The following is a 25,068-nucleotide window of genomic DNA, read 5'->3' on the forward strand; positions in this document are numbered from 1 at the left end:
CAAACACACACAACCTATGCCCCAGCCTCTCGTAATTGCTTGTACAATCTTTCAATTAACGTGAGAGCTCAATCAGGACATTTTATGGGTCAGGTAGCCTGCTTGGGAGTGCAGTCACAAACATGAAAAAGACACATTACCTGTCTGGAATTTACTGCCTAGTGACATTAGTCTTGCTGACACTTCTGGATGGAAAAATCCTTCCTTCCCTTTTTTACTTCTCCAACTCCTATCTATCCACCAAGACTCAACTCAAAATTCACCTTTTAGGTCTCTAAAGACAGTCGGACAATTTGCTGGAACCCAGATCAGGATGTGGTCATTATGCCCTGTCCCTTAGGACCCTACTTTTTGTATAAGAAGATTAAAAATTGTTTGTTGAATGAATGAGTAAATTAACAAGCATGGATACACCAAGCTCCTTCAGTAGTTTCATTTAGGGCACAGTTTTCTACCCCCTCGCTCTTCGGATCAGTTTCCTCTGGACACACCCCAATGTCTCCACACCCCCTAAAAGACTGAACATCACCCTGTGGGTGTGACCTCACCTTCACAAAAGAGAGCAAAATTATCACTAACCTCGATCTTGAGAGTGCACTTTACTGATGCTGCCACACACTTATATGAACGTTCTGAAAAGCTCCGATGACCCAGGTTGAGTCTGCCATCGATCAAAACCTTTGCATCTTTTCTATGTGCTGTATGGCTTTGTTTCCCACATCCTGTGCTGATGCAGTGGATAGGCCCCCAAACCCTCACAAACATTGTCTCTGTAAAATTTCACCTTGTTGGTCTAGGCCCTAAGGTTCACTGAATTCAAAATCCAGTCAGTTTATTTACTCACAGCTTCATAGCCTCCAAAAGCAGGGACTCGGATTAGCTTGTCATCATACAAGGCACTGACAGAATGTCAAACAGAACGTGGCTGAGGCCAGAGTGCTGAGGCAGGCCCTCCATGGGAATGGACACATACAGCATTCCTTTCTGTAAAAGTCATTCAGGAAGCACTGGATAAACAGATCCCCCTCTCCGTAGAAAAACTCTCACGCATTGTTGGTGGGATTGTAACATGGTACAGACACTATGGAAAGGTGAGGAAGTTTCTTAAAGGTTGAACACATGCCTACCATTCGATTCATTCAATCTTTTCCTAGGTATTTACCCAAAAATAAAGAAAGCATATTCCTATACACAGATTTGTACACACATGTTCTTAGAAGCTTTACCCTAAAAGCCAAAAATGAAGGGAAAAAAAAGTCCATCAACGAATGAATGGATGTTTAAAATGTGGTATATCCATATAAGGGAATAGTATACAACAGTAAAAAAGAACGAACTATTGATCTATGCAACAACATAGCAGATTCTCTAAACACTGAATGAAAGAAGCCAGATAAAAAGAAGTACTTTCTGCCTGGTTCTAGTTATATAAAATCTAGAAAAAAAGCAAACAGAGAGCCTGGGATCAGGGGGACGGGATATAGGAGGGATGGGAGGGAAGGATTAAAGGAGCCATTCAGGTCTGAAGAAAATTCAGTAAGGAGGGACGAGTCTTTCTAACTAATGATACAGGGACAATGGATATTCACATGAAAAAGAATAAAGCTGGACCCCCTATACCTCACACCACACAAGACAAACATTAACTCAAAATGGTTCATCGACCTAAATGTAAAAATTAAAGCTCTGAAGTTCTTAAAAGAAAAAATAGTAGTAAATCATCATTCATTGGGTTAGGCAATGTTTCCTCAGATGTGACAACAGAAGCACAAGCATAAAAGAAAAAAAAAAGAAAAATTGGACTATAACAAAATTAAAAATCTTTTTGCTGCAAACAATATCACCAAGAAAGTGGAAAACCCATGGAAAGGGAGAAAATACTGGTAAATATCTGATAAGATAGTCATGTCCACCATAAAGAACTCTTAAGAGCCTAATAATAAGAGACAACCCAAATTAAAGATGGGTAAAGGATTTCAATAAAAATTTCTTCAACAAAGATATAAAAATGGCCAATAATCAGAAGAAAAGATGCTCAAACCATTAGTCATTAGGGGAATGCAAATCAAAACCACAACAAAACACCACTTCAGACCAGAACAACAATAATAAAAACAACAGACATCGTATACATGAAGAAATCCTACAACTCAACAATAAAAGAACAAACAACCCAATTATAAAATGGGTTCAAGACATGAATAGACATTTCTCTTAAGAGCATATACAGATGGCTAAAAAACACAAGAAGAGCTGCTCATTTTCATCAGCTCTAAGGGCAATGCAGATCAAGATTACAATGAGATGCCACCTCATGCCCATGAGAATGGCTGCTATTAAACAAACAGGAAACTACAAAGGTCGGTGATGTGGAGAAATTGGGACACTTATGCATGGCCAGTGGAAATTTATAATGGTACAGCCACTTGGCAGTTCCTTAGAAAACCAAATATTGAATTGCCCTATGACCCAGCAATATACCTAGAAGAGCTGAAAGCAGTGACACAAACAGACATCTGCAGAGCGATGTTCAGAGCAGCATTATTCACAAATGCTAGAAGACGTAAACAATCCAAATGGCCATCAACAGACGAATGGATGAACAAAATGTGTTATATACATATGATACAATATTATGAAGCAATAAGACGAAATGATGTCCTGAAGCACATGACAAGATGGATGAACCTTGAGGACATAATGCTAAGTGAAATAAGCCAGATACAAAAGGATACTGTATGGTTTCACTTTTATGACCTTGGTAAAGGTAAAGTCAGAGGTTTATGATACAGAATACAGGGGACCTAGAGAAACACAGAAGGTAGAGATGAGCGAATGGCTAGCTAATAAGGTTGAACTCAAACGTAGGGAATAGACAGAAGTGAAGGCAGTTCATTAGTAGGTCTATAAGTAATAGTACCATACTGAAGGTGAACATGACTGAAAGGACTTGTATGGAGCCATACGTCCCACCGATTAGCACTACAAATATCATTGAGTTCTTGCATGAACGACTTCAGAGGTATGAATCTTGTCCAAAGAGTTTATAATATGCCTGCCCATGCCCCCCCCCCAAAAAAAGAGTTTATAACATCGGGGAATAAGGAGGAAACTACTATTGCATGCTCTGGGCTATGTTTAACAGGAAGACATCAACAGTACCACAGCAATGCCAGGGTGAATGATTGGGGGAGGGGGATAGAGTTAAGGGGAGGTTTGGATTTTTGATATGGTGAGGATGTGTTTATAAGTTACTTTTCTCTTGGGAGCAATGAAAATTGTCTAAAATGCAGTGTTGATAATAATATTACTAAGTGAGGCTAATGTGAGGTGTAGAGCATTGAACTTGGACATTATACATGATGCCCAATGGATGAAGGTGGCTGACGGATGCACAGACTGAGAAGTAGAATGGCAAACTGCGGTGTATACATATAATTGAATATTGTGCTGCTACAGAAAGGAACAAAGTTGTGAGGTATGCAACACTGTGAATAAACCTGTGAGACATTACGTGATACAAAATAAGCCAGAAACAAACAAACAAAAAAGCAAATATTGTATGGTCTCATTTAGAAAATACTTCTAGAAAATCGGGGTCTAGATTGTAAGCTCTTATACAGTCAGATTTAGTCCAGAGCTGTAATTGTTATTTCTAGATTTTGAGAGGCTGTGCTATATATATATAAAATCTGGTACTTCCATGAAACTTTGGGTACTGTGTGACACCTAAGACTCAAAGTAGGAGTCCTGCAGTTCCGAAGGTCAGCACTGCCACATACAACAACTGTGAAAGAAAGAGAGAACGAGACCAGGCTTCAATTAGAGATAAGAATGAAGCTGACTGGGTCGGGACTAAGGTAAATCAGAATACAAGGGTAAGGAGGACATTGCCTGTATTTTAGAATATCACCTATTCTATGAGACCAAATGAAGAGAGGTTTATTTTATCCAGAACCTAAATTTTCTGCAGCATATACTCCCTTCTGTCTGGATAGATCATTTAAGCAACCCAAGGAGCCCAGAATGGGAATGAAGGCTTGTACTTCTCTATAATTTGATGTAATACCCAGATACATCCCAGAATATACTGAACAGATCATGAAAGCTACGGGCAAAGTCCCGTGAAGGATGGGAGAACCAACATGGAACTATTAAACTTTACTACCAGGGAAATAATGACACCGTTTCAAACATTAGGGACTCTCAAGTCATAGGCCAAGCCCTTGACTCTGAGGGTTGCTCTTCTGAAGCTTATTTATGCAGCAGAGAAACGAATCCTACCTATAGTTATGCCTAAGAGGACCTCTTTGGTTGCTCAGATGTGGTCTCTCTGTCTCCAAGCCCAACTCTGCAAGTGAAATCAATGTCCTTCCAAATCATGATACCCAGGGGTGAAAGTCTCCTGGTAACAAGGGATATGACTCCCAGGGATGAGCCCTAGTACCATGGCATCAACAATGCCTTCCTGACCAAAAGGAGGAAAAGAATTGTAATAAATAAGGTATCAGTGGCCGAGAGAGTTCAAATAGAGTCAAGAGGCTACTCTGGAGGCTGGTCTTATGCAAGCTTTAGCTAGATATTGCTGTTTATCATGGTTTTTCAAACCACAACCAAAACCATTTCTGCCAACCCTAAAACACAGGTTTTATCTGAGATTCCACAAAGGTTCCATGAACTATGACAGCTTTCCAGAAACTTATATCTTCCAGATGGGTTCCTAGGCCAGTAAAGTCTTAAAACCCAGGGGGGCCAGCCTCTCCCAGAACATCAACTAGTTCCATACCCCTATCCCATTTTAAAAACAGCCCATTCCAAAATGAAAAAGTTAGAATGGGCATAGCTCAAATACCTTTAAAGATTGGGAGAAAGATCAAAGGAGAAGGAGGAATTATAACAGAGAAGATAGGATTTAACAAATGAGTACGACTGCTGAACCATTATATTGATATTTCTTTTGGTCTCCAGTGTCTTAGAACAGCTAGAAGGAAAAACCTAAAATTGTGAAACTGTAACCCATACCAAACTCTGAAATCTGTTCCATAACTAACTGTTGTGGTGTGCTTTGAAATTTGTTGTTTTTATTTATAAATGTTATTTTTCACAATAAAAAAAGAGACAATGACAAGTGTTGATGAATATACAGGGAAATGACTGATAGGAACATAAAATGGTGAAGCCACTTTGGAAAGCAGTCACAAAAGATCACATATTGCATAATTCCATTTACATAAAATATCTAGAATTAGACAAATCTATAGAGACAAATAGTAGACTGGTGGTTGTTTAGGGTAGGGGAAATCAGAGAATAGGACACACTACTAACAGGGTTTCTTTAAGGGAAAACCTAAAATTCTAAAAGTAAACTGTGGCAATGGTTGTACAACCCTGTGAACAAACTAAAAAACAATGAATTGCACACTGCAAATGGGTGAATTGTACAGTATGTGAATTGCATCTTAGCAAAGCATTTTTGAACAGGTAAGCACAAGGAAACGTTTAAGAGTAATAGATAATTACCATCTTGGCTTTGTTGGTGGTTTCATGGGTATATCCATCTAGCAAATTCTCCCAAACTGCCCACTTTAAATATAGTTCACCTGCTGTGTGTCAATTATACCTCCATTTTAGAAACTTTCTGTGATCTGCATGATAGAAACAACTTACATTCTTCCTTCCTCTAACCAAAATAATTCCATCGAAAGCAGTCATTTGCCTCCTGCTCTTCCTTTTACTTTGCGCACAAGGAAATCTATCGTTTACATGGCTTTAGCAATCCAGTGCTTTAGGTTTCCTTTCTACGATTCTACTCTTTGAGTCTCTGCATATCTAGCCAGTCCCTAGTTCACAGCAGAAAATGCTGTCTAGGGAATGACAACCAAATGTTCATCTTCAGAGTAATGTCTCCCTTGAGTTCCAGTCCTAAGTAACTACCCCCTCAATATTCACAGCCACATGAGTCAAGGTTGCCTCAAAAAGGACTCACTCCCATCTGAACTTATTCTCCCAGTGTGGTGGAATCAAATAAAAGCACTGACAGGGCAGACGTGGATTCTAGTGCCAACTCTGCCCTAATCTGTGTTGGGACTTCGGGCAAGACATTCTTGCCCAAACCTCACTGTGCCACAGAATCAAGGAGGGAGAGCAGTAAAACAGACGGATGCCCAGGCCCCACCAAAGAGCCACCAATTCCGAGTTTTCTAGGGAGAAGGAAGGAGGCCAGGGATCTCCAGATGTTCTACGGGTGACTGACACAGCCAGAACACAAACTGCCATCTGGGAGCCCTAAGGTAGATGCTGTCTGAAGTCCTCTCCAGTTTTAAACGAACCTCATTCCGTGCTTTCTCAAACTTTCAGATTTCATCACTGATGCCATCATTTTTCTGGGTTCCCAAGCTGCAACGCCTGGTGTCACTCTGACCTGATGCTCACTTTCATTTAATCCATGATGATCTGTCTTTCTCTTCCATTCCCTCCACTACTCCAGTCTCCCCTCTCGCTGTAGGGTACACCTCACTGATCCTTTTCCCTCCAATCATGCAACCACCTCTACACAAAAAAGGTGGGGGGGGGGGGTTGTCTTCATTTTCACTTTCAAAAACTCCAATCTCATCAACTCACTTCCCCCATCAAAGCTGCTGGTGGCTCGTCTGTACTTTCATAATACAACTCACCCTCCTCCACTTGGCTATCAGAGCCACCTGGACTCCCCTTTTACTGCCTCCCCATGAACTTATCCAAGCCCTTTTTTCAAAATTCCAGTCTATGAACCTGCTCCTTTGGTTGGGCTGGCCTCTCCTCACTCTACAGCTTACACACAACTTTGCTTCTGCTGTTTTCTCTGCTTGAAAAGGTTTTCTCTTTCATTTCACCTGTCCCTTCATTCAAATCTTTACTCAATTCCTCCTACTGTCAGGATCTTTGCCAGGTGCTCAGGATTTCCCAGAGTGACTCCCTGGGGTTGCAGGTGTGATGAATGACCTAGCACACCAAGCTAGGATGAACAGAAGGAAGGAATCTTTCTTAGGAAGATAGTAACATTCTTATTGATCCCACTATTCTTGAAATTCCTATCTCAATCATAATTTTAATATTTAAAATATATAAAAATTAAATATAAAATTAAATATTAAAATAGTTACAATATTATTTTTATATATATACCTTGAAAACAATCATTTAAAAGTTTCATGCGCTTATATCAAATCAATTGCAATAAATCTGTACCCTCCATTCTAGCAGGATTTGGCACTTTTATATGCTCCACAAGGTCAAAGTATCTTAAAATAAATGCTCAATAAATATCTGCTGATTTGGTCTTATGATTTGAATGAATAGTATCTGATGGTGATGCTGAAAATACACAGGGGCTTTCTCCAGAGCTCTAAAGCTCCCGTCTTTTGTTTTTAGTCTGTGAAAATGCAGATTTCCTACCAGAGGATACAGAAGTTTTCTACTCAGTGAAGGGAAAGCAATGAGGTTCTTTTCCATGAAGAGCTGTCCTCAGTAGAAAATGTTTTATGTGTATGTGGGGGGGGGGACATGAAAAAAAGGAAAAGACTGAGCAACTAGCACCTTGCAAATGCTGCAGGATTCAAGAAAATGTTTATTAAGTATAGGGCGCTTCAACTTATACATCATTAGTTAAAACACTGGCTGAACCACAGTCTGAACACTTCTGCCAAAACTGCAAATTGTGTTTCAAAACACAAAGCTTCCTTCTTACTGATGAAACGTTTTAGAAACATTCCATTTTCTGGTAGCTTCTATTGAAAGAAAAAGCAGGGGCTGTCATGGAAAATTTCTTTAAACAAACTGCGATAAGCTCTTTGGTAAAGAAAAGGTTAAGGGACAACCACCCCAGGGTAGCAGCTGCTGTGTCATGGGGAAGAGGAGTCCAGTGAGAGAGGCTTAGTCCCACCTCGGAGCCCGGGGCAGAAGCTGGGAGGCCCTGGAATGCCAGCTGTAAAAGGGGAATGATACTGCATACACGCTGGGTAACAGTGACAGCAGTGTGCAAAGCATAAAAGCACCCCAGGAGGGCTGCAAGGCACACCAGGGTTTCAGGACTACAAGGGCCACAGCCCGGGAATTACACTCTCTTAGCTCGGCATGCCCACCAGACACCCCCAGCCCTAACTCCCAGCCGATGCTGCAATTTCCTCAGCATCGCATTGCAGCAGTCCCACAAGGTACTTACACCCCCGGCTCAGCCTCCTTCTCTGTGAAATGAGAAGTTGTCTGAAAACCTTCCCAGCTCTAATGTTCCATGATTCTAAACAGGCCTGTATAAAAGTCTGCACACAGGACTCTGGGGAAACACTCATTTAATTAACTGGTAATAATTTACAACCATTTCCCTTCAGAAAAGGCATTAGAATTGATCACAGACAGGAAACTTCTGGCTACTTAATACTCATCTCAGCCTGAAATTAGCAGAGGGATCTAACATATTAAAAGAAAAAGCAATTCTTTATCTGGGCAAAGGTGGAAGGTTCACCTAGATTCAATGGGCCTTGAGCCAGGGCCTCTGTGACAGAAAATCCCATAACAGTCGGGTTCCTTGCGAGGTGGGCTGTTTCTATGGCTTTTCTAAAGTCTTACTCTAACAATTTAACGAAGGAACCTAAAAACATCCTAAAGTATTTCACAGTTCTCATCCAGCTGAAATTGTCAGGCTTAAAATGAGAGTTCAAACTGCTACAGGGGAAGATACATATATATATTCTTTCATGGTTGTAGCAATAGCTAAATAATAAAAATGTTCTTTAATAAATAAAATAACAGCTACTACGTCTGGAGCTCCGTCTGTGTAGAAGCTGGGCTGAGTACCTGGCACCCACCGTCTCTAACCTTCACAGTCTGCAAGGTAGCACCATCACACAGAGCAGGAAACGGAGGCTCCATGAGGTTAGGGAATTGGCCAGGTAAAGCCATCAGCGAAGGCCAAGCCAAGATTCAGACCCACGCAGGTGGACCACGCAACCTCCCTCCAGCCCGCGGTGATGGCCTCTGCTGCAGGTTCCTGCAGGTTTGTCTGCTGCCTTACACTCACTCCAAAGCCGCCTGGCCTGGCCTCCAGCACATCCGCGCATCACGTTAACCCTCACCCTGGGAGCCCGGGCAAGACTCGTGCCATCAGCACCTGAGTGTGCCGGCCCGCGGTATTCCAGCCTCGCCTGCCCACTGCCAAGGCCAGGGGCAGTGACCCAGCCTGACAGTGTCACTGGATGGCGCCCAAAGGGAGCACGAGGCAGAGGTTGCTGAGCACAGGCAAGTCTTCCTGCAGGACCCATCAGTCCACCACTGGAGAGCCGAGCCAGCCAGCACCATGTGCTGTGAACATACGACACGGCCCCGGGTGGTGGAAAGGATTTTCAAGGAAAAGGAGGCAAATGAGGCAAACAGTAGATTCTAGCCGATGTTTCATTCTCATGTCTTTATCAAATCAGACCAGTTTCGTGTGTTAACAGCCACACTAAGAAGTACCTAAGAACAAAATCTATCAGAAAAAAAAAGAGGGCAAAAACTGAACAGAAAAGTGAGGTTTATCAACTCTAACTGAAATTTAAAATGAAGGAAGACACTATTATTATTTTAGTGGTTAAGCCTCCCTCATCCTGCTAGAGGGAGGGGGGAAGGAGCCCCAGGCAGCTCCCCCATCATCATCTGGCTTCTGCACCTCAAAAATGAGGTGAGTGAGACAAAATAGGCCAAAAACAAAAAAAACAACGGTCTGGTCACCTTTAGAAAATGCTTATAAGAAAACAGGGGTCTAGATTGCAAGCTTTTAGAGCAGACACATTAATTCTGGAGCGGTGATTATTATTTCTGGATTTTGAGAGGCTGTTTTATAAATATAATCTGATATTTAGACACAAGAATGAAGCCGAACAGGTTGGGGTTAAAGTAGTTCAGAACGTAGGAGTAAGGAAGACAGTGTCTATATTTTAGAACCACACATACTCTTTGAGACCAATGGAAGAAAGGTTTGTTTGATCTGGAACTGAAATTTTCTGTAGTGCATAATCTAACTCAACCTATCTGTATAGCTCATTTGAAAACAACTGAAACACAGAGAGCACAGAATGAGAAAGAGGTCCTTTAATCTTATATAGATTATTATAATGCCTGGAAACATCCTAGAGTATATTAAGCAGATTCCCCTAAGGGAGCAGAGAAAGACTATGGAACTATTAAACCTTACCATCAGGGAATCCCCTGATATTGTGTCAAACTTTAGGGACACCCAAATCAATAGGTCATGCCCTCGATCCTGAGGCTTACTCTTGTGAAGCTGACGTAGGGAGCTGAGAAACTCAGGCTACCTATAGGTATGCCTAAGAGTTACTTCTGGAGGACCTCTGTTGTTGCTCAGATGTGGCCTCAGTCTCGCTAAGCCCAACTCTGCAAGTGAGATCATTGCCTTCTCCCCTACGTGGGACATGACATCCAGGGGCAAAAGTCTCCCTGGTGACATGGGAGATGACTCCTAGGGATGAATCTGGCCCTGGCAACGTGGGATCAACAATTCCATCCTGACCAAAAGGGGGAAAAGAAGTGTAACTAATAAAGTATCAGTGGCAGAGAGAGTTCCGAGTTGAGAGGTGTTCTAGTTTGCTAGCTGCCAGAATGCAATATACCAGAAACAGAATGGCTTTTTAAAAGGGGAATTTAATAAGTTGCCAGTTTACAGTTCTAAGGGCAAGAAAATGTCCCAGTTAAAACAAGTCTATAGAAATATCCAATCAAAGGCATCCAAGGAAAGATACCTTGGTTCAAGAAGGCCAGTGAAATTCAGGGTTTCTCTCTCAAGTGGAAAGGCACATGGTAAACATGGCGTCATCTGCTAGCTTCTTCTCCTGGCTTCCTGTTTCATGAAGCTGCCCGGGAGGCATTTTCCTGCTTTATCTCCAAAGACCGCTGGCTGGTGGACTCTGCTTTTCATGGCTATGTCGTTCTGCTCTGCTCTCTCTGTATCTCCTTCATTCTCCAAAATGTTTCCTCTTTTATAGGACTTCAGAAACTAATCAAGACCCACCCAAATGGGTGGAGACATGTCATCACCTAATCCAGTTTAACAACTACTCTTGATTAAATCACATCTCGAGGGAGATGATCTAGTTACAGTCTCAAATATACAGCATTGAATAGGGATTAGAAGAAATGGCTGCCTTTAACAAAACGGGATTAGGATTAACACATGGCTTTTCTAGGATACACACATCATTTCAAACCAGCACAAGAGGCTACTCTGGAGGTTGCTCGTACACAAGCTTCAGGAAGACCTTGCTACCTATCATAACCTGCCAATCTCCAACCAGGACCACTCCAGCCAATCCTAAAGAACACCTAGGGCAATACCGAAGATTCCACAAGGGTTCCAGGCACTAGAGTAACTTTCCAGAAACCTACAACCTCCAGATGGGTCCCTGGTCCAGATAAGTCCTGAAACCTAGCCCAGCCTCTCCAGAACATCAGATAGTTCCATCTCCCTACCCCACATGAGTGACAGACCTTCCAATATCAAAAATTTAGAATTGCCATAACCCAAACAACCCCGATGAGAGGTATGGAAAGATCAAAGGTGATGGTGGAATTCTGTGTAGAAGATAGGACTTAACAAATGAATATGAATGCTGAATCATTACGTTGATATCTCTTTTAGTCTCCAGTATTTTAGAGCAGCTAGAAGTAAAAACCTAAAATTGTGAAATTGTAACCCACGTCAAAGTCTGAAATATGTTCTAAAACTAATCGTGGTACTGTGTTTGGAAATTTATAGCTTTTTTGTATATATGTTACTATTCACAAAAAAAGGAAAAAAAAGTCGATTGTGATGATAGAAAAGTATTTAAGCCCTTTAGCCTCCTATAATCTGGAGCAGCTAGAAGGAAAAATATGAGAGGATTGTATGGTAGTCCATGACAAACTCTGGGATCTGTCCTGTAACCACTTTTTGAAGAGTGCTTTGAAAACTATTGCTTTTTTATTTCTTTGCTTTGTATGTATGTTACACTATACAATAAAACAAGTTTTAAAAAAGTGAGGTGGGGGTGGCTAAGCCTTTAAGGTCCTTTTCATATCTAATATTCTACAAATCCAAGTCAGGCATTGGTTTCTGACTTCCACAGAACAAGTGAAGATGTTTGAAGACTACTAAAGAACCTGTCTCTAAAACCCAAACTTCAGGCTCACAATAGCTGCCTTTTCCCACTAAACATACCTACAAAGTCTCTATAAATTTAAATTTAGAATTAGTTCAACTCAGAGCTCATTACTCCAGTGCTCTAGCCTAAAAAGTTGTTAACTTCTGGCAAATAAAAAATCATCTGACATTAAAATTAATTTGTTCAAACTTTCCTTGCCCATAATGAAAAACTCAGGCATAGTCAAACCAAAGAAGATACTTCTGAGGACTAAAACATTTTATTCTCTGCCAAGAAGAGGGCCAAGGTTGAAATGGTCAACTGTAATTTAAAAATGCTGTGAGTGTGTGTGTATCTCAATCTTTGACTCCAATATCCGAGGACTGAGAAAATAATTAAATGAAGGATGCCTTAGGCAGATGACTCTTCACAGCATGCCACCACCACTTCTTCCTACCTCCAAGGTAATTTAATTCTGTGCTGGAAGATCTCAGCACACCAACACTCCTTTGTGAATCGGGACAGAAGTTCTGAAAGGATCTGACCAGCCCATCAGAAAGCTCACAGCTCCTGGAGCCCCCAATGGGCCAAAAAGCATGGGCCAAGTTCTCCTGAAGAAGCCAAATACCCAGCCTGAAACCCGTCAGGAGAGTTTTAGAACAGCTCCAAGCTTCCAGTAAAGACTATACCCTCAAGAGTTAAGGCAGCACTTTAGTTCCCAGTAAGGCATCCCAAAGGACCTCCAGCTGGAACAGCAGTAGAAGAGGCAAAGAGGAACCACAGGGATGGTGCATGTTCTCCACACTGCGTATCTGCCGTGTCAAAAAACATATTTAAAAATTAGTGCCTGAAAGACTGTCCCATTTCTTTTTTGATCCGAAGCAGCAGAGCGCTTCCCTCAGTAGATGCTTCCTGCAGAGGTAGTAAACAAAGGGGCAGGTGACTGGTTGACCCTGGCAGGGTGTGAAGGATGGACTCCACATACTGTCCCCCTCAGCGGCGTCACACATCCACCCTCCTTCCTCCCAACCCCTGTGGGCTGGCGGGGGCGGGGGGGAGCTTCAGGCCCACAGGGAGTCTCCTTCCTCTGAGGGGGACACTCCCAAAGGAAGGAAGAAACATTAGGAGATGAAGGAGAATCTAGCAAGGTTTGCCACAAGCACAGTTGTTTTTCTAGAGTATCTCAAATATTTGCCTTGAAAGAATCATTCCCTCCTACTCTGCCTGCCCCCATCCTAACATTCTGTTGCCGGACAAAGGCAATGGATTCTTTTGCCCGATGCACTCAAATGACCAATTCCTCAGACACCAGAGTTTCAAACCCAGAAAAAGTTCATTGCTAGGCATGAAAAAGGAAAACACATGACCGATCGGCCCAAAATCTGTCTCCCCACATTGCAGTATTTCTGATAGTTTTATGGTATTAAAAGATGGGCAAGTTTTAGGATAATGAGCATAATGGTTCCAGATGATGTGATTAGAGATGATTTAATTATTGAGCATGCACAGATTGTTTACATGCTCAATCACAGAACATATATAATAAACTGACAGCCTTAATATGATGATGGGCGTGATTTTTAGTATTATAACGAGATATAGGTCACTTACGGGTTAATGCTTAAGCTACTATACACGTCAGATGGGCCAATTTGGGTTAGATCCAGCTTCGATTATCAAGATAACTTTAGACTTGGGGTGGGTTAAACTGCGTTGAACTAAGACTCTTCATTAATTAACATTAGGGGCTGTCTTTTGTGATCATAAGACTCTAAAGTCATGAAACCAGATAAATGGGTACAAGAGAAGGTCAGACACAAGGTTTTACAATCACAAGGGCACAAGATAAAAGCTATACAATCATTATCAGAGATTAAGGCAGTCAGATTACAGTTCAGAGATTTCAGGTACTTCCCTCTCTGTCTACTCTAATACACCAAAAAAGTAAAAAGGAAAATCTATATAATGACTCAGTAACCATAATTAGCCCTTAAATCCTACTTTACCACTCCGCCCTCTCATTTGATAATTTCCTCTCAATCTTGAGAGACATCTAGGCAATGACTCTTCTCATTTCTTCATGCTGGAAAAGGCTCATCGACATTGTGGGACAGAGGGATGAAACTGGTCTTTGTTCTTAGAGAATCCAGTACTTCTGGAATTCACAGCTCATCTGGCATTGGAACAATTCAGAGGCTTTAAGTCTCTGAAAACAAACTTAATAAGTAAAAGTTTTATAGAACCCAGGTTATCCTTTAGGGTTTCCAGGAACAGCTTTGTTTGGGGGTTGCTATACTGTGGAAATTTGCAGTATCTGGCTGAAACTTGCTGAAGAATATTCTCCAGAATGACCTCAGAGATGATGTGACTTAATAGCTGGGAGGAGTCATCCAAGCACAGTTCCATGGAACTTGGGAGGAGGGGGCTTCAAGAAAGAGAAGTCAAACGCTGCAGAGGTGGAGGAAGGTGGGGGTCCCTAGGCTTGGAAACTGGGTCCTAGAAGCCCACAGGTGGACTTCTTCCATGACACCTGCCCCAAATTTGGGCAGCTCTGTGGGAAAGGTTCTCATACTAGGGTAAAGCCAATCCGTAACCTTTTAACTTCAGGTTTAATTCTATCTCTAGAATTTACCCTGCAGAGATTAATAGAGAGATGCCGAGGAGAGCACTGAAGTAGGAAGGAGCATACAGTTTCATGAAACTACAGGTATTTGAGTTGGAAGGTAGAGCTAGAGACACAAGTTTGACAGAAGGTTTTGGATATCAAGAGTTTAAATTCAAACTTCAAAAAATTGGACCAGCAATAGTCCTAAAAGGACAGGCTTGAGTCGGGTAGACAGAAATCACTGGAGGGAGGACATGGGTCTAGTCCAACTGAACAGGTATGCAGTGAGGGGAGAGTAGTAACACATTAGAAAGAGGCTCAGTATACTTGGAGACTAAGGCTTAGGGGTGATAAAAGGCTAAAAGGACTCCAGTATCTGGAACACAGCATGACTGAGGAAAATTCTGAAAGAAGTAAGGGAATCTAGAATCCTGTCGTTTGGAAAAACTTTGGTTGTTCATTACACTGATTTTGTGGGGTGACATTTGGGTGGAAATGTTTGACAAAAAGACAGCTGGGGTTCTAAAACAAAGGCTTGGGCTGAAGGCAGAGCTGTGGGAGTCACTTATAAGAAAGGACAATTGAACTGCAAGACAGCTGATACCCAAGGAGACAGGGTATAGTTCAAAGAGCAAAGGTCAAGGACCACACCCAAGTTTACGTATAGGAGAACCAACAAAAGACAAAGAGGAGAGTCGCAAAAGGAACTATAGAAACCTTGGAGAACCCCAGCAGTTTCACAGGGTTTTTTCCCTTTTGCGTTGGGAAAAGTACAGTGCCATTATTCCCACCTTATCCCTCAGAGTCACTGGGAAGTAGGGACTTAATATGTTGGTAAAGAGGTTTAAGGCCTTGAATACCATTCCCATCATCCTTCGACTAGAATGCTAATGCATTTATGGCTTTTTAATAAGCCTGGTTAATTCACATTTGTCACGCAAGAAGATTTCGTTAAGTTCACCTGTCTCGTTGTCTCACTTATTTTTCAGTGAACCTTTGCCCATTCTTTGGAACTAGTTTCACAACAGCTGTAACCCAGCTAGCTCTCCATCCAGGTGGCAAGGCTGACAGCAGACAGTTTCAGAATATTGGCTAGACTTAAAACAGGCTTCAGATGAGCAATGGGCTGGCAGGACTCTGACTGGAACTGCTAAACACAATGGTGAGCTGAGTCCACGGTAGGGCTTGGGAGGTGAAAGGAGAGGCTGAGACAGAACATTGACCACCGTTCTATCCAACCCCACAAATCTCAGTCAAAGACACTAAAACATCTTGAACAATCGTTCTTGGGGGGCTTTTTGCTAAGTGAAAAACCCACCTCCCACCAGCCAAGTTGTTCCTCTCTCTGATGTAAACATATCCTCTGGCCCCAGGCCCTGCTTTCTGTGGCAAGCACCATACACACACACACACACACCCCCCCATCACCTCCAGTCCTTGCATTTTTCTCTAAGAAACTGTTTTGTAACATTTACTATTTCTTCCACCCAGAAACACTTTCAAGCCCTTAAAACTGCCTTCATTAGCACAGGAGATTTCTTTAAAACAGGCAAAGTCTTCTGCACGATGCTATCATGGTAAATAAAGACATTTTACACTTGTCAAAACCCATAGAACTTGACAGCACAAAGAGTGAGCTTTCATGTATGCAAAAAGTATGTAGGTGATCAAGACATCCTGGAATGCAATGCAGGCTATAACAAAAGTTCTAAGTGCACTGCAAATGTATGAAACAACCTCACTGAAGGGAGTGAAGAAAAAGGCGCTAAGCTAGGTAACTGTGGAAAACAGCAGAGTCTGTAAGATTAAAGGCAAAAGAAATTGTACATAAATACTGAGCTCTAGTTGGTAAAAGTATTTCCCACCAGGGTATCAACAAACAATTCTGAAACCATTATACGTATACACGTTGGAACTGAACAATTAAGTAAATGGACAGCGTATAGCAGGAGCCAGTTGCTCACTGTGGCGTGGACGGATACAGACAGGCAAGCAGGAAAGGACAGCATGACCCATGTGGTCCTGCACCAGAGTTGGATGCATCAGCATGAACTCACATTTAGCTTAAACCAGAAACAAATGGACATACAGAAATATTTGTGGCCATGCCTATACATGTGGTGTATTACACACATATATATTTCCTTGCTCCCTGAGCAGAGAGGAGCTAGAAGCAATGCACCCCAGCAGCAATGAGGACACCCAGCGCCCAGATCTCGGTTTCTTACATCACTCTCCATTGGAAGGACCCAGAGATCCTTGGAGAAACTGCCAATTCAAGAACTGGGACAGGAATATACAAGATGAGCCTAAAGCATCCTGCAGCATTAGAAAAAACAAGAAAGTGCTCAGATTATAACAAAAAACACCTGCAATGATGGGGCTACGTCAAAGGGACATAGGAGCCAATGGAAGGGCTTCTGGTGGCCAAAGCTCAAATAATTGGAGCAACCAAATAATCTAGTATTGGATTACTAAAAGTATAAAACAAATATCCATAATTCCATGCACTATAAATAAATGACAGAATAAATATTTAAATGGGGAAGAAGAATTCCAAATAATGTATGTCGATACTTACTCGAGATGGAGCCTAATCCCCCTTCCCTTAAGTGGAGGACATGCACAGTGATTCTTCCCAAAGAGAAAGGGAGAAGAAAAAGCAACTTGACAATGGAGAAAGCTGACAAACTCGACCAGGTGGTCATGGTTAATTCCCAGTAAAACGTCAAGTTGGTGGCAGGTATCTTTGATATGATGGGATGATGCAAAGGGTGTGGCTTTGAAGACCTTTGTCGTCTTCCTCTCCAAACCCATAGGCCCTGCCCAACCATAAGAAAAACATCAGACAAACCCAAATTGCAGGGCATTCTAAATAATGCCCTCGGCGTTCCTTTAACTGTCAAAGTCACCCCAAAGAAGGAAAGTCTGAGAAACTGTCACTGCCTCAGGAGGAGCTTCAGGAGACAGGAGGCTAAATGTAACGTGGTGTCCTGGGCTGGATTCTGATACAGTAAAAGGACATTATGTAAAAACTAAGGAAATCTGAGGGCAGGCCACAGTGGCTCAGCAGGTAAGAATGCTTGCCTGCCATGCCCGAGGACCTGGGTTCGATTCCCGGTTCCTGCCCATGTAAAATAAATAAATAAAATAAAATAAAAAAACTAAGGAAATCTGAATAAATGGACTTCCGTTAATAATTTATCAATATTAGTTCATTAGTGGTGACAAATATACCATTCCAATATAAAATGTTAATAATACCATATAACGTCTCACTTTTTCTGTAAATCTCAAACTATTCTAAAATTAAAAGTTTAGGGAAAAAAACCAACAACCCTGTTTCACTGATCCCTAAATTCCGGGTATCTCTTAGAGACATTAAAATCTGAATTAGTAACTGAACAGTGCAGGTGATGAGTTTGATTCTTGCACCAAATGGACGAAAGCAAAGCCAGAGGCAGCAGTGCACAGGAAAACCTGGCCTTTCTAGGCTGTGTCTGTAGCACCACGGTGCGAATCCTGGGTTGTCCCCCCTCCCAGCTTCCCATCTGGCGCAGTAGGGGTCCACCCGGTCTGCATTTACCATTACCCCACACTCCTGGGGGAGGCCCACGGTGAGGACCTCCAGACTTTTTCAGAAGTTGTCCCTTCTCCAAGTTATTTTCAAACAGGCTATTGCCAGCAAAGGGTCTTCCTTTAAGTACCTACTGCCCTATGTTTACCAGATCCGACAGAGAGAGACAGAGCGTGCCTGCCTGTGAGCAGGAGGGCGTGTGTGAAATCAGCTGCAAACTACTTCCAAGGAACATCTGATATAATGAGTATTTTCTTCGAGCCAACACTGTGTAATGGGAATGACATCTTGCCCATTACATTATCTGATTTCACAAAGAGTTGCAGAAAATCTGAACAGGAACTTCTTACCCAAAAATGGATAAAAATCTCAGAGTAGGTTTTGACGGTGGCCCTGCTGTTCCCCTTTCTCCTCACGGCTTCGGAGTAAGAACTGCAAGAAATTCTCCCAGTTTCCTGGGCCAGAGTCCCCTGATAATCTCCTTAGAAATGCAAGTGCCCCCTGCCCCGCCACGGCCTACAAAATCAACGTCCATTTGAACAAACTCTCAAGTGACTCTGGGACCCACAAGTCTGCGAACCGCTGTAGTTAGTTTTCCTTCACTGTTCTCACCACCACTCTATCCCTTCCTTTCTTTTCCGACAACCTAAGAAAGGGTACGATTTAACTTTTTATATTAGAATTCCCAATAAAACATTTCTACTTGCTGATCACACTACCCATGTGCCAGTTGTTTCCCTAAAAAAGTTGTTTTTTCACTGGGAATTTTCTCTCTCACCTTCTTACCCAACTGTTGCTTTTCAACGCGCGAGGATTCATTGTCGTGCCTCATCTTACCCTTTGGGTGAAATTACCCCCAGAGCCAATGCATTCAACAGTTAGAACATATATTTGAAAATTGTTCTGAAAACCAAATGTCCAAGAAAAGGACAAGGACTGCAGTCATTTGTATCAACACACAAAAGACTGAAGGTGTTTACAGGAATTTACACAATATGAATGCAAAACATGAACAGGTAAAAGTCGGAAGGGGGAAATGAAATAGGAGATCAAGTCCGGGGGAAGGTTTAAAGGTAAACAGTTATACTTTAAGAAAGCTGAGCTCTGAATTTGAATCTGCCCTCTAAAGCAAAGCAAAGAGGTCATCAGGGCTGCGGACATGACTCACACCAGCTGTAATGCAGCCATTCCATTCTGTAGGGGAAGCCCAACTTTCAAGGCTCTTCGCTCTGAAGAAATGTCTTTCAAGTCAGTGGTTCTCAAGTGTGGTCCCCAGACCAGCAGCAACACAATCACCTGGGAGCTTGATAGAAATGCAAATATTCAGGCTCCACTCCAGACTATCGAATCAGAAACTGGGGTGGGGGGGTGGGGGGGTGGGGGGTGCGGGGGTGGGGGGGTGGAGGGTGGGGGGTGGGGGGCAGTCAGGCATGGCAATAGCAATCTGTTTTCACAAGCTCTCCAGGTGATTCTGATGCAAGCTCAAGTCTGAGAACCACTCAGTGGGTTTACGGCTCCGTGTAGGGCGCACTGAAAGGGGTGACAAATCTGCTCAAAAATATCCCAACAGCAAGTCAACGTTCTATTTCACAGAGCAAATTCTAGGAGCGTTCTTTAGTGTAAACAGGGTAAAGCAGATTTACAAGCCCAAAACCACGCGGCCAACTACACAGCTCAGTGTGGAAAGGAAGCGCGGGCTGTGGGGTTCGGGCACCTCCAGTGCCCGGCACATATTGAACTGCTACATTGTCATGAATAAATAAATGCATGCATGAACCAACACGTTTTCAATGATGCTCCATAAATGCCAATTACTGTCCAATTCTGCTGTGGAGGCTTCTCACCAGATATGTCAAACACATCCTTTCCAAAGGCTGTAAAAGGTTTAAATCAATGCATTTGTGGGGAGGGGGTCACCATTTATCATCAATCATCTTTTTACCCGAAATTCAAAAAACTAGATCTGCCAGACATTCAAACCTTGGCAGCACACTCCAGTTGCCCCTTGCGGCACACGTCTGCAAGCAGAACAGGCGATGCTGGCTCTGTTTGAGAGGCCTGGTTACCTGCGTTGCTGACAGGCACTTCGGCACTAAATCCTCCGACACCTGGACTGGCTGTTCCTCCTTTGCTATTTCACAGTTGTCAGAGCGTTCGCTGAGCACCCACCATATATAACGGATGCTCCCTCGTTTTAGAGGCCTTCCTTCCAATCCAGGCTGGAGGAGCTGTGTGCCAGGCGCCCACCCTGTGGCTCAAAGGGGGACACGGAATGAGAGGCGCTCAGCACGGGGCGGCTCAGCCACGCGACCTCTCGGGCAGTCCCAGTCGGGGCGACCTCTGACACACACCTGCGGGGCCCGGGGAGCGCCGTCTCCTATTTGTTTTTCTGGGTGCAGAGCCTCTGAGGACACTGAGTCAGATGTGGACGTTCACAGCGGGGTCAGGACAGACGTCCCTTTGAGAATTACTAGCTGACATTACCTTTTCTGTCAGGTTGAAACTCGCACGTTTCCTCCTTTCATCTTCCTGTCTCTCTTCTCTTCTCCTGTGTTTCTTTGTCTCACCTTTCCTTCTTCTGCCTTCTCTCATTTCTGGGTTCCGAGAAAAAGCCCTGTTGGGACCCTTACTAGATCACCAGCCCCAGAAGCAGCAAAGGGGCAGCGCAAAGGAATATGCAAGAAAGTGGATAGATGCAGGGAGGTGGATTCCACCATGCATCCAAACGTTTGCTCCAGAAATTTCACGTTTGGCCCGTGTCACTGCTACATTGGTGAAAAGGGAAGAAGGGAGCAGGAGGCGCCACCTCTACCAAGACGCAGACACACTTTCAGTGGGTTTAAGGCAGCAGGGGACTTGGGGCGCCGAGTTCTAGGGCCCATTTCTATCACCATTACGTAACAGCCCCAGGAGTCCTGAATGCCTCAAAACCTTTGACAGCTGAGGTAAGAACTATGGAATTCAGAGAGGTTGAAGGACCACTGGTTGCTCAAGAAGGGCCCATATCACTTAGAGGCTGGGTACAAGCTTCCTTGTCTAATGAATGCCATTCATACTCCCGATGTAATTAGCAACACGGTTGAAATGATCGCCGCCCATTCCCTTACACCCAGGAAGCGCCTCTGAGCTGTCATCTCTAAAACACAGGGTGCCAAGCTGGGGTCAACCCCAGGGAGTTGTCAGACAACCTGCAGCACCCACAGGGCTTCCCTAAGGAAGCTGCAACGTGTTCTTCCTCCTAAGATCGGATCTGGTTCCTCTCCTGTTTTGATTCCTTGCTAATCGTTATCTTTTCTCGAGGAAATGAAGGGAATGAGAGGATTCAGGTCATGGAACCAGTAGTAATTTGTCTAGCAGTTTGCTTAAAATATCTTAAGAGTTTTATGAGCCTTTCCTCATTGGAAAAAAGATTCAAACCTTAGGCGATATGCTAATTTCTTTTAAGATCACTCAGTAAATCTGGACAGTAATACCCTAGAAACTTACAACCTCGCATGCCTTCCAAAGGCATGCAACTTTTACCTCCCACACGTTGTGGAAGGGCCATGTCTTTTTGGAAAAAAAACTTTGCAGCCCCTGCCTTATCTTCTGACAGTCTAGGAGATAACACATCATCATTGTCTTTCAAAGATTGGGAAATTGAGGCAAAAGGTAAAGTAGAAGTTGTAGAACAAGGACTCGGTCATTCCGAGTTTCATTCCCTCTGCCTAACACTCCTCTCCTTTCCCTTTATGTTATTTAAAGTCACTACTTTCTTCCTTTCCTGTGGCAGCCTGAAATGACCTCTCTCTTCTGAACTCCCGTAGGCACTGCTGCCCGAACCACTCATCTGTCCATTAGTCATGAAATGTCTTGCTATTTAGATCCTGCGTAATAATCTAACTTTTCCTGTGGTTAGGTCTTATTCTGCAAACTCCTCCCGCACCCAACTAACTGTGAAGCTTCTTGGGGGACAAGAAACATGTCTTATGTGTGTCTGCATCCTCACACCATCTAGCACAGAGTAGGGGCCAGCAAACAGATGATGATGTGACCTGTCATCGTTTTTCCTAATCTTAGACGAACCCAAGGCCTACAACAGCTTTTTTGTTTTTAATACAGAAATACACAAATCAAATACAGCAATATATAAGATTGAAAGTGAAACTTTAGGTGGGATTGCACAAAAGTATTATAATTTAGCATGAATCTACTGCCCCCAGTACTAGAAAATACTTAAATTTACTTAATAATCCATTCTCTTATCCAGTGAAATGTGTGTAATATGAATTCCTCCTACCCATTATAGAGAAACTAAGCTAAAAAGTGACTTTAGAAGTCATAGAAGAAACTAAAATAAAAACGAAACGTCATCGAAAACCATCAAACTAAACTGAATAGAAAACACAATTAAATTACTTAGAAAATTTAAGTATAAAGCATTATTATAAATAATATTCATTGTCAAAGCTTTTGCTTGTCTTCCTTAAAGTGACATAAACTTTGACTTTTCCTATACCTTAAATAAATGACAGCAGACTCACAACAAGAGACTTCTGAGTCATCCAATGCATCCTCCTGCCTCCAGGAAGACTGCACAAAACATTTAAGACACATATCTACCTACTATGTTCTTAAACATCCACATAAAAATCTTTATTCTACACATCCAGGCTTGTACTTTAGTATGAATCCCAGTAGCTCGTCCAAATGGAGTACACGCCGCGCTTCTACGTGGTTTTCCCTCTGGTCCTCCTTGTCCTCCACGGGCTTCACCACCTCACCACTTCTCCACCTGCTCCCCTGGCCACACCCTGGAACTGCTCCATCCTGAAACTACACCACCCTATAGTCTCAGCCCTTCCACTGCACTTGCCTCCTGGGCCCCTCCTGGACACATCTCCTTCCCTACTCGCACCAGCTCCCCCATGTCCTCACACGTTGCTTGTCTGCTACATCTGACAGGCAAAACTCTCCCATGGGCCAACCTTATGGTTCACCACCTCTGCTCCTACATCCAGGCTGCCGGCAGGGGACGGGGAGCCACATACACACAGAAGCCACTGAAATCACAGTTTCTCATCTCAGCTAGGACTGAGCACCCCTTCACATCTCCTTCGCTTTTCCTTAATCAGCTCATCTCTCCTTTTCTTCAGGGACTGGAATACTCCAAATATTCTCCTTTCTCTTTAAGCTCTCAACCATATTCTACTTTGCCTGCTACTTCACCAAACATTTAGGGTGATTGAGGGCTAGCTACCTCAACTGTAAACCTCTTAAAAGTCTCCCCTCCCAGCTTCTGGGACACCACAGATTCCATCTTTAGACTCATCCTTCTAGGTCTTTTTCTAGAATGTCTTCTTTCATCCATCCTTTTACCTTTGTCAGATTATTCCTTAGGATTTCACCCTCTGTCCACTGCCTTCTTCATTCTCTTCGTTCTCTTTGGACAAACCCACTCACATGTTCCAACTACATGGTTCTAACCACATGGATGACTACCGACCCACATCTCCAGCGTTCCCATCTTCCCAGAGCTTCAGGCTCAAGTTCAGTTGCATGAATTTAAGATGTCACCTTGGACCCCACACCCACTCTTTCTCCTACACTCCCTGGTTCCATAACGGCACCAGAACTTTAAGATTCATCCTGCTCATTTTCATCTCATTCCTCCACAACAGACAGTTGATGAAAGTCATATTAACTTCACATCTTGGGCACGTCTCAAATCTATTTTATCCTCCCCAGGCCTGACTTTCCCTACTTTCTTGCATGTCTGCATCCCCTCTATCTGGCTTCTTACCATCTGTGGTAGTAGATTCAGCTGTCAACTTGGCCAGGTGAAGTGCCTAGTTCTGCTGCTGTGGACATGAACCAATGGCGTGTGAACCTCATCTGTTGATTACATCTGCAGCTGGCTAGGAGGCGTGTCTGCTGCAATGAATGATGTTTGATTTAATTGGCTGGTGCTTAAATGAGAGAGCACAACGTAGCACAGCCCAAGCAGCTCAGCACACCTCATCTCAGCACTTACAGCTCAGTCCAGGCCTTTGGAGACACAGAAAAGAATCACCCTGGGGAAAGCTGTTGGAACCCAGAGGCCTGGAGAGAAGGCCAACAGAGATCACCCTGAGCATTCCCATGTAAGAAAGAACCTCAGTTGAAAGTTAGCTGCCTTTCCTCTGAAGAACTATACTTCAACTAAACAAATCTCCTTTTATTGAAAGCCAGTCTGTCTCTGGTGTGTTGCATTCCAGCAGTTAGCAAACTAGAACACCATCCTTCCTCAAATCTGTGATCTACTGAATTGCAATGGCAACCCATTCAAAAGGCAAATATGATCATTTATACCCCAGATTAAAATTCTTCAACAGCTTGGCATCAGTTAGAATAATCTTAAAGCCTCACACGCCACGCCCCTCAGAGCTTTTGACTCCCCACTTCATGCTTGTCGCTTTGCTAACACCCGATGGCTTGCCCCTGCAAGCACACAGTGCTGTTTAATGCATGCTGCCCTTCTTCGAGCTCATCCATTCATCACCTGACTAACTCACATTCACCATTCAAGGCTCATTTCAGGTGATTTCCTCTCTAGGTATCCTTATTCTGACTTCCCTAATTCCTGCAGGGGTATAAGGAGCTGTGTCCTAGGCTCCCCAAGCCCCCTTCCGCTCAGGCATCATTTGACATTGATATCACCTGTGCCCACGTCCTCATTCCTTTCTAGATGATATGCACCTCCAAGGCTAGGACTGTAC

The 25,068-nt window shown here is 43.1% G+C and overlaps 1 protein-coding gene across 3 annotated transcripts in view; it reads right to left on the reverse strand.

The window, feature by feature from the left end:
* Positions 1-25,068, reverse strand: part of PRKCH (protein kinase C eta) — a 257,755-nt gene that overhangs the window by 191,625 nt on the left and 41,062 nt on the right. The window contains exon 1 of one of the 3 annotated variants that reach the window (XM_077122448.1): positions 24,114-25,034. The exons of the other annotated variants lie outside the window; for them this stretch is intronic. Within the exon in view, the coding sequence (XP_076978563.1) occupies positions 24,114-24,116 (3 nt within the window). The 5' untranslated portion in view covers positions 24,117-25,034. Of the gene's footprint in view, positions 1-24,113; positions 25,035-25,068 lie in introns of those variants that run through there. 3 annotated transcript variants of the gene reach the window in all.

Source organism: Tamandua tetradactyla, chromosome 12 (assembly GCF_023851605.1).
Source record: "Tamandua tetradactyla isolate mTamTet1 chromosome 12, mTamTet1.pri, whole genome shotgun sequence".
NCBI lineage: Eukaryota > Metazoa > Chordata > Mammalia > Pilosa > Myrmecophagidae > Tamandua > Tamandua tetradactyla.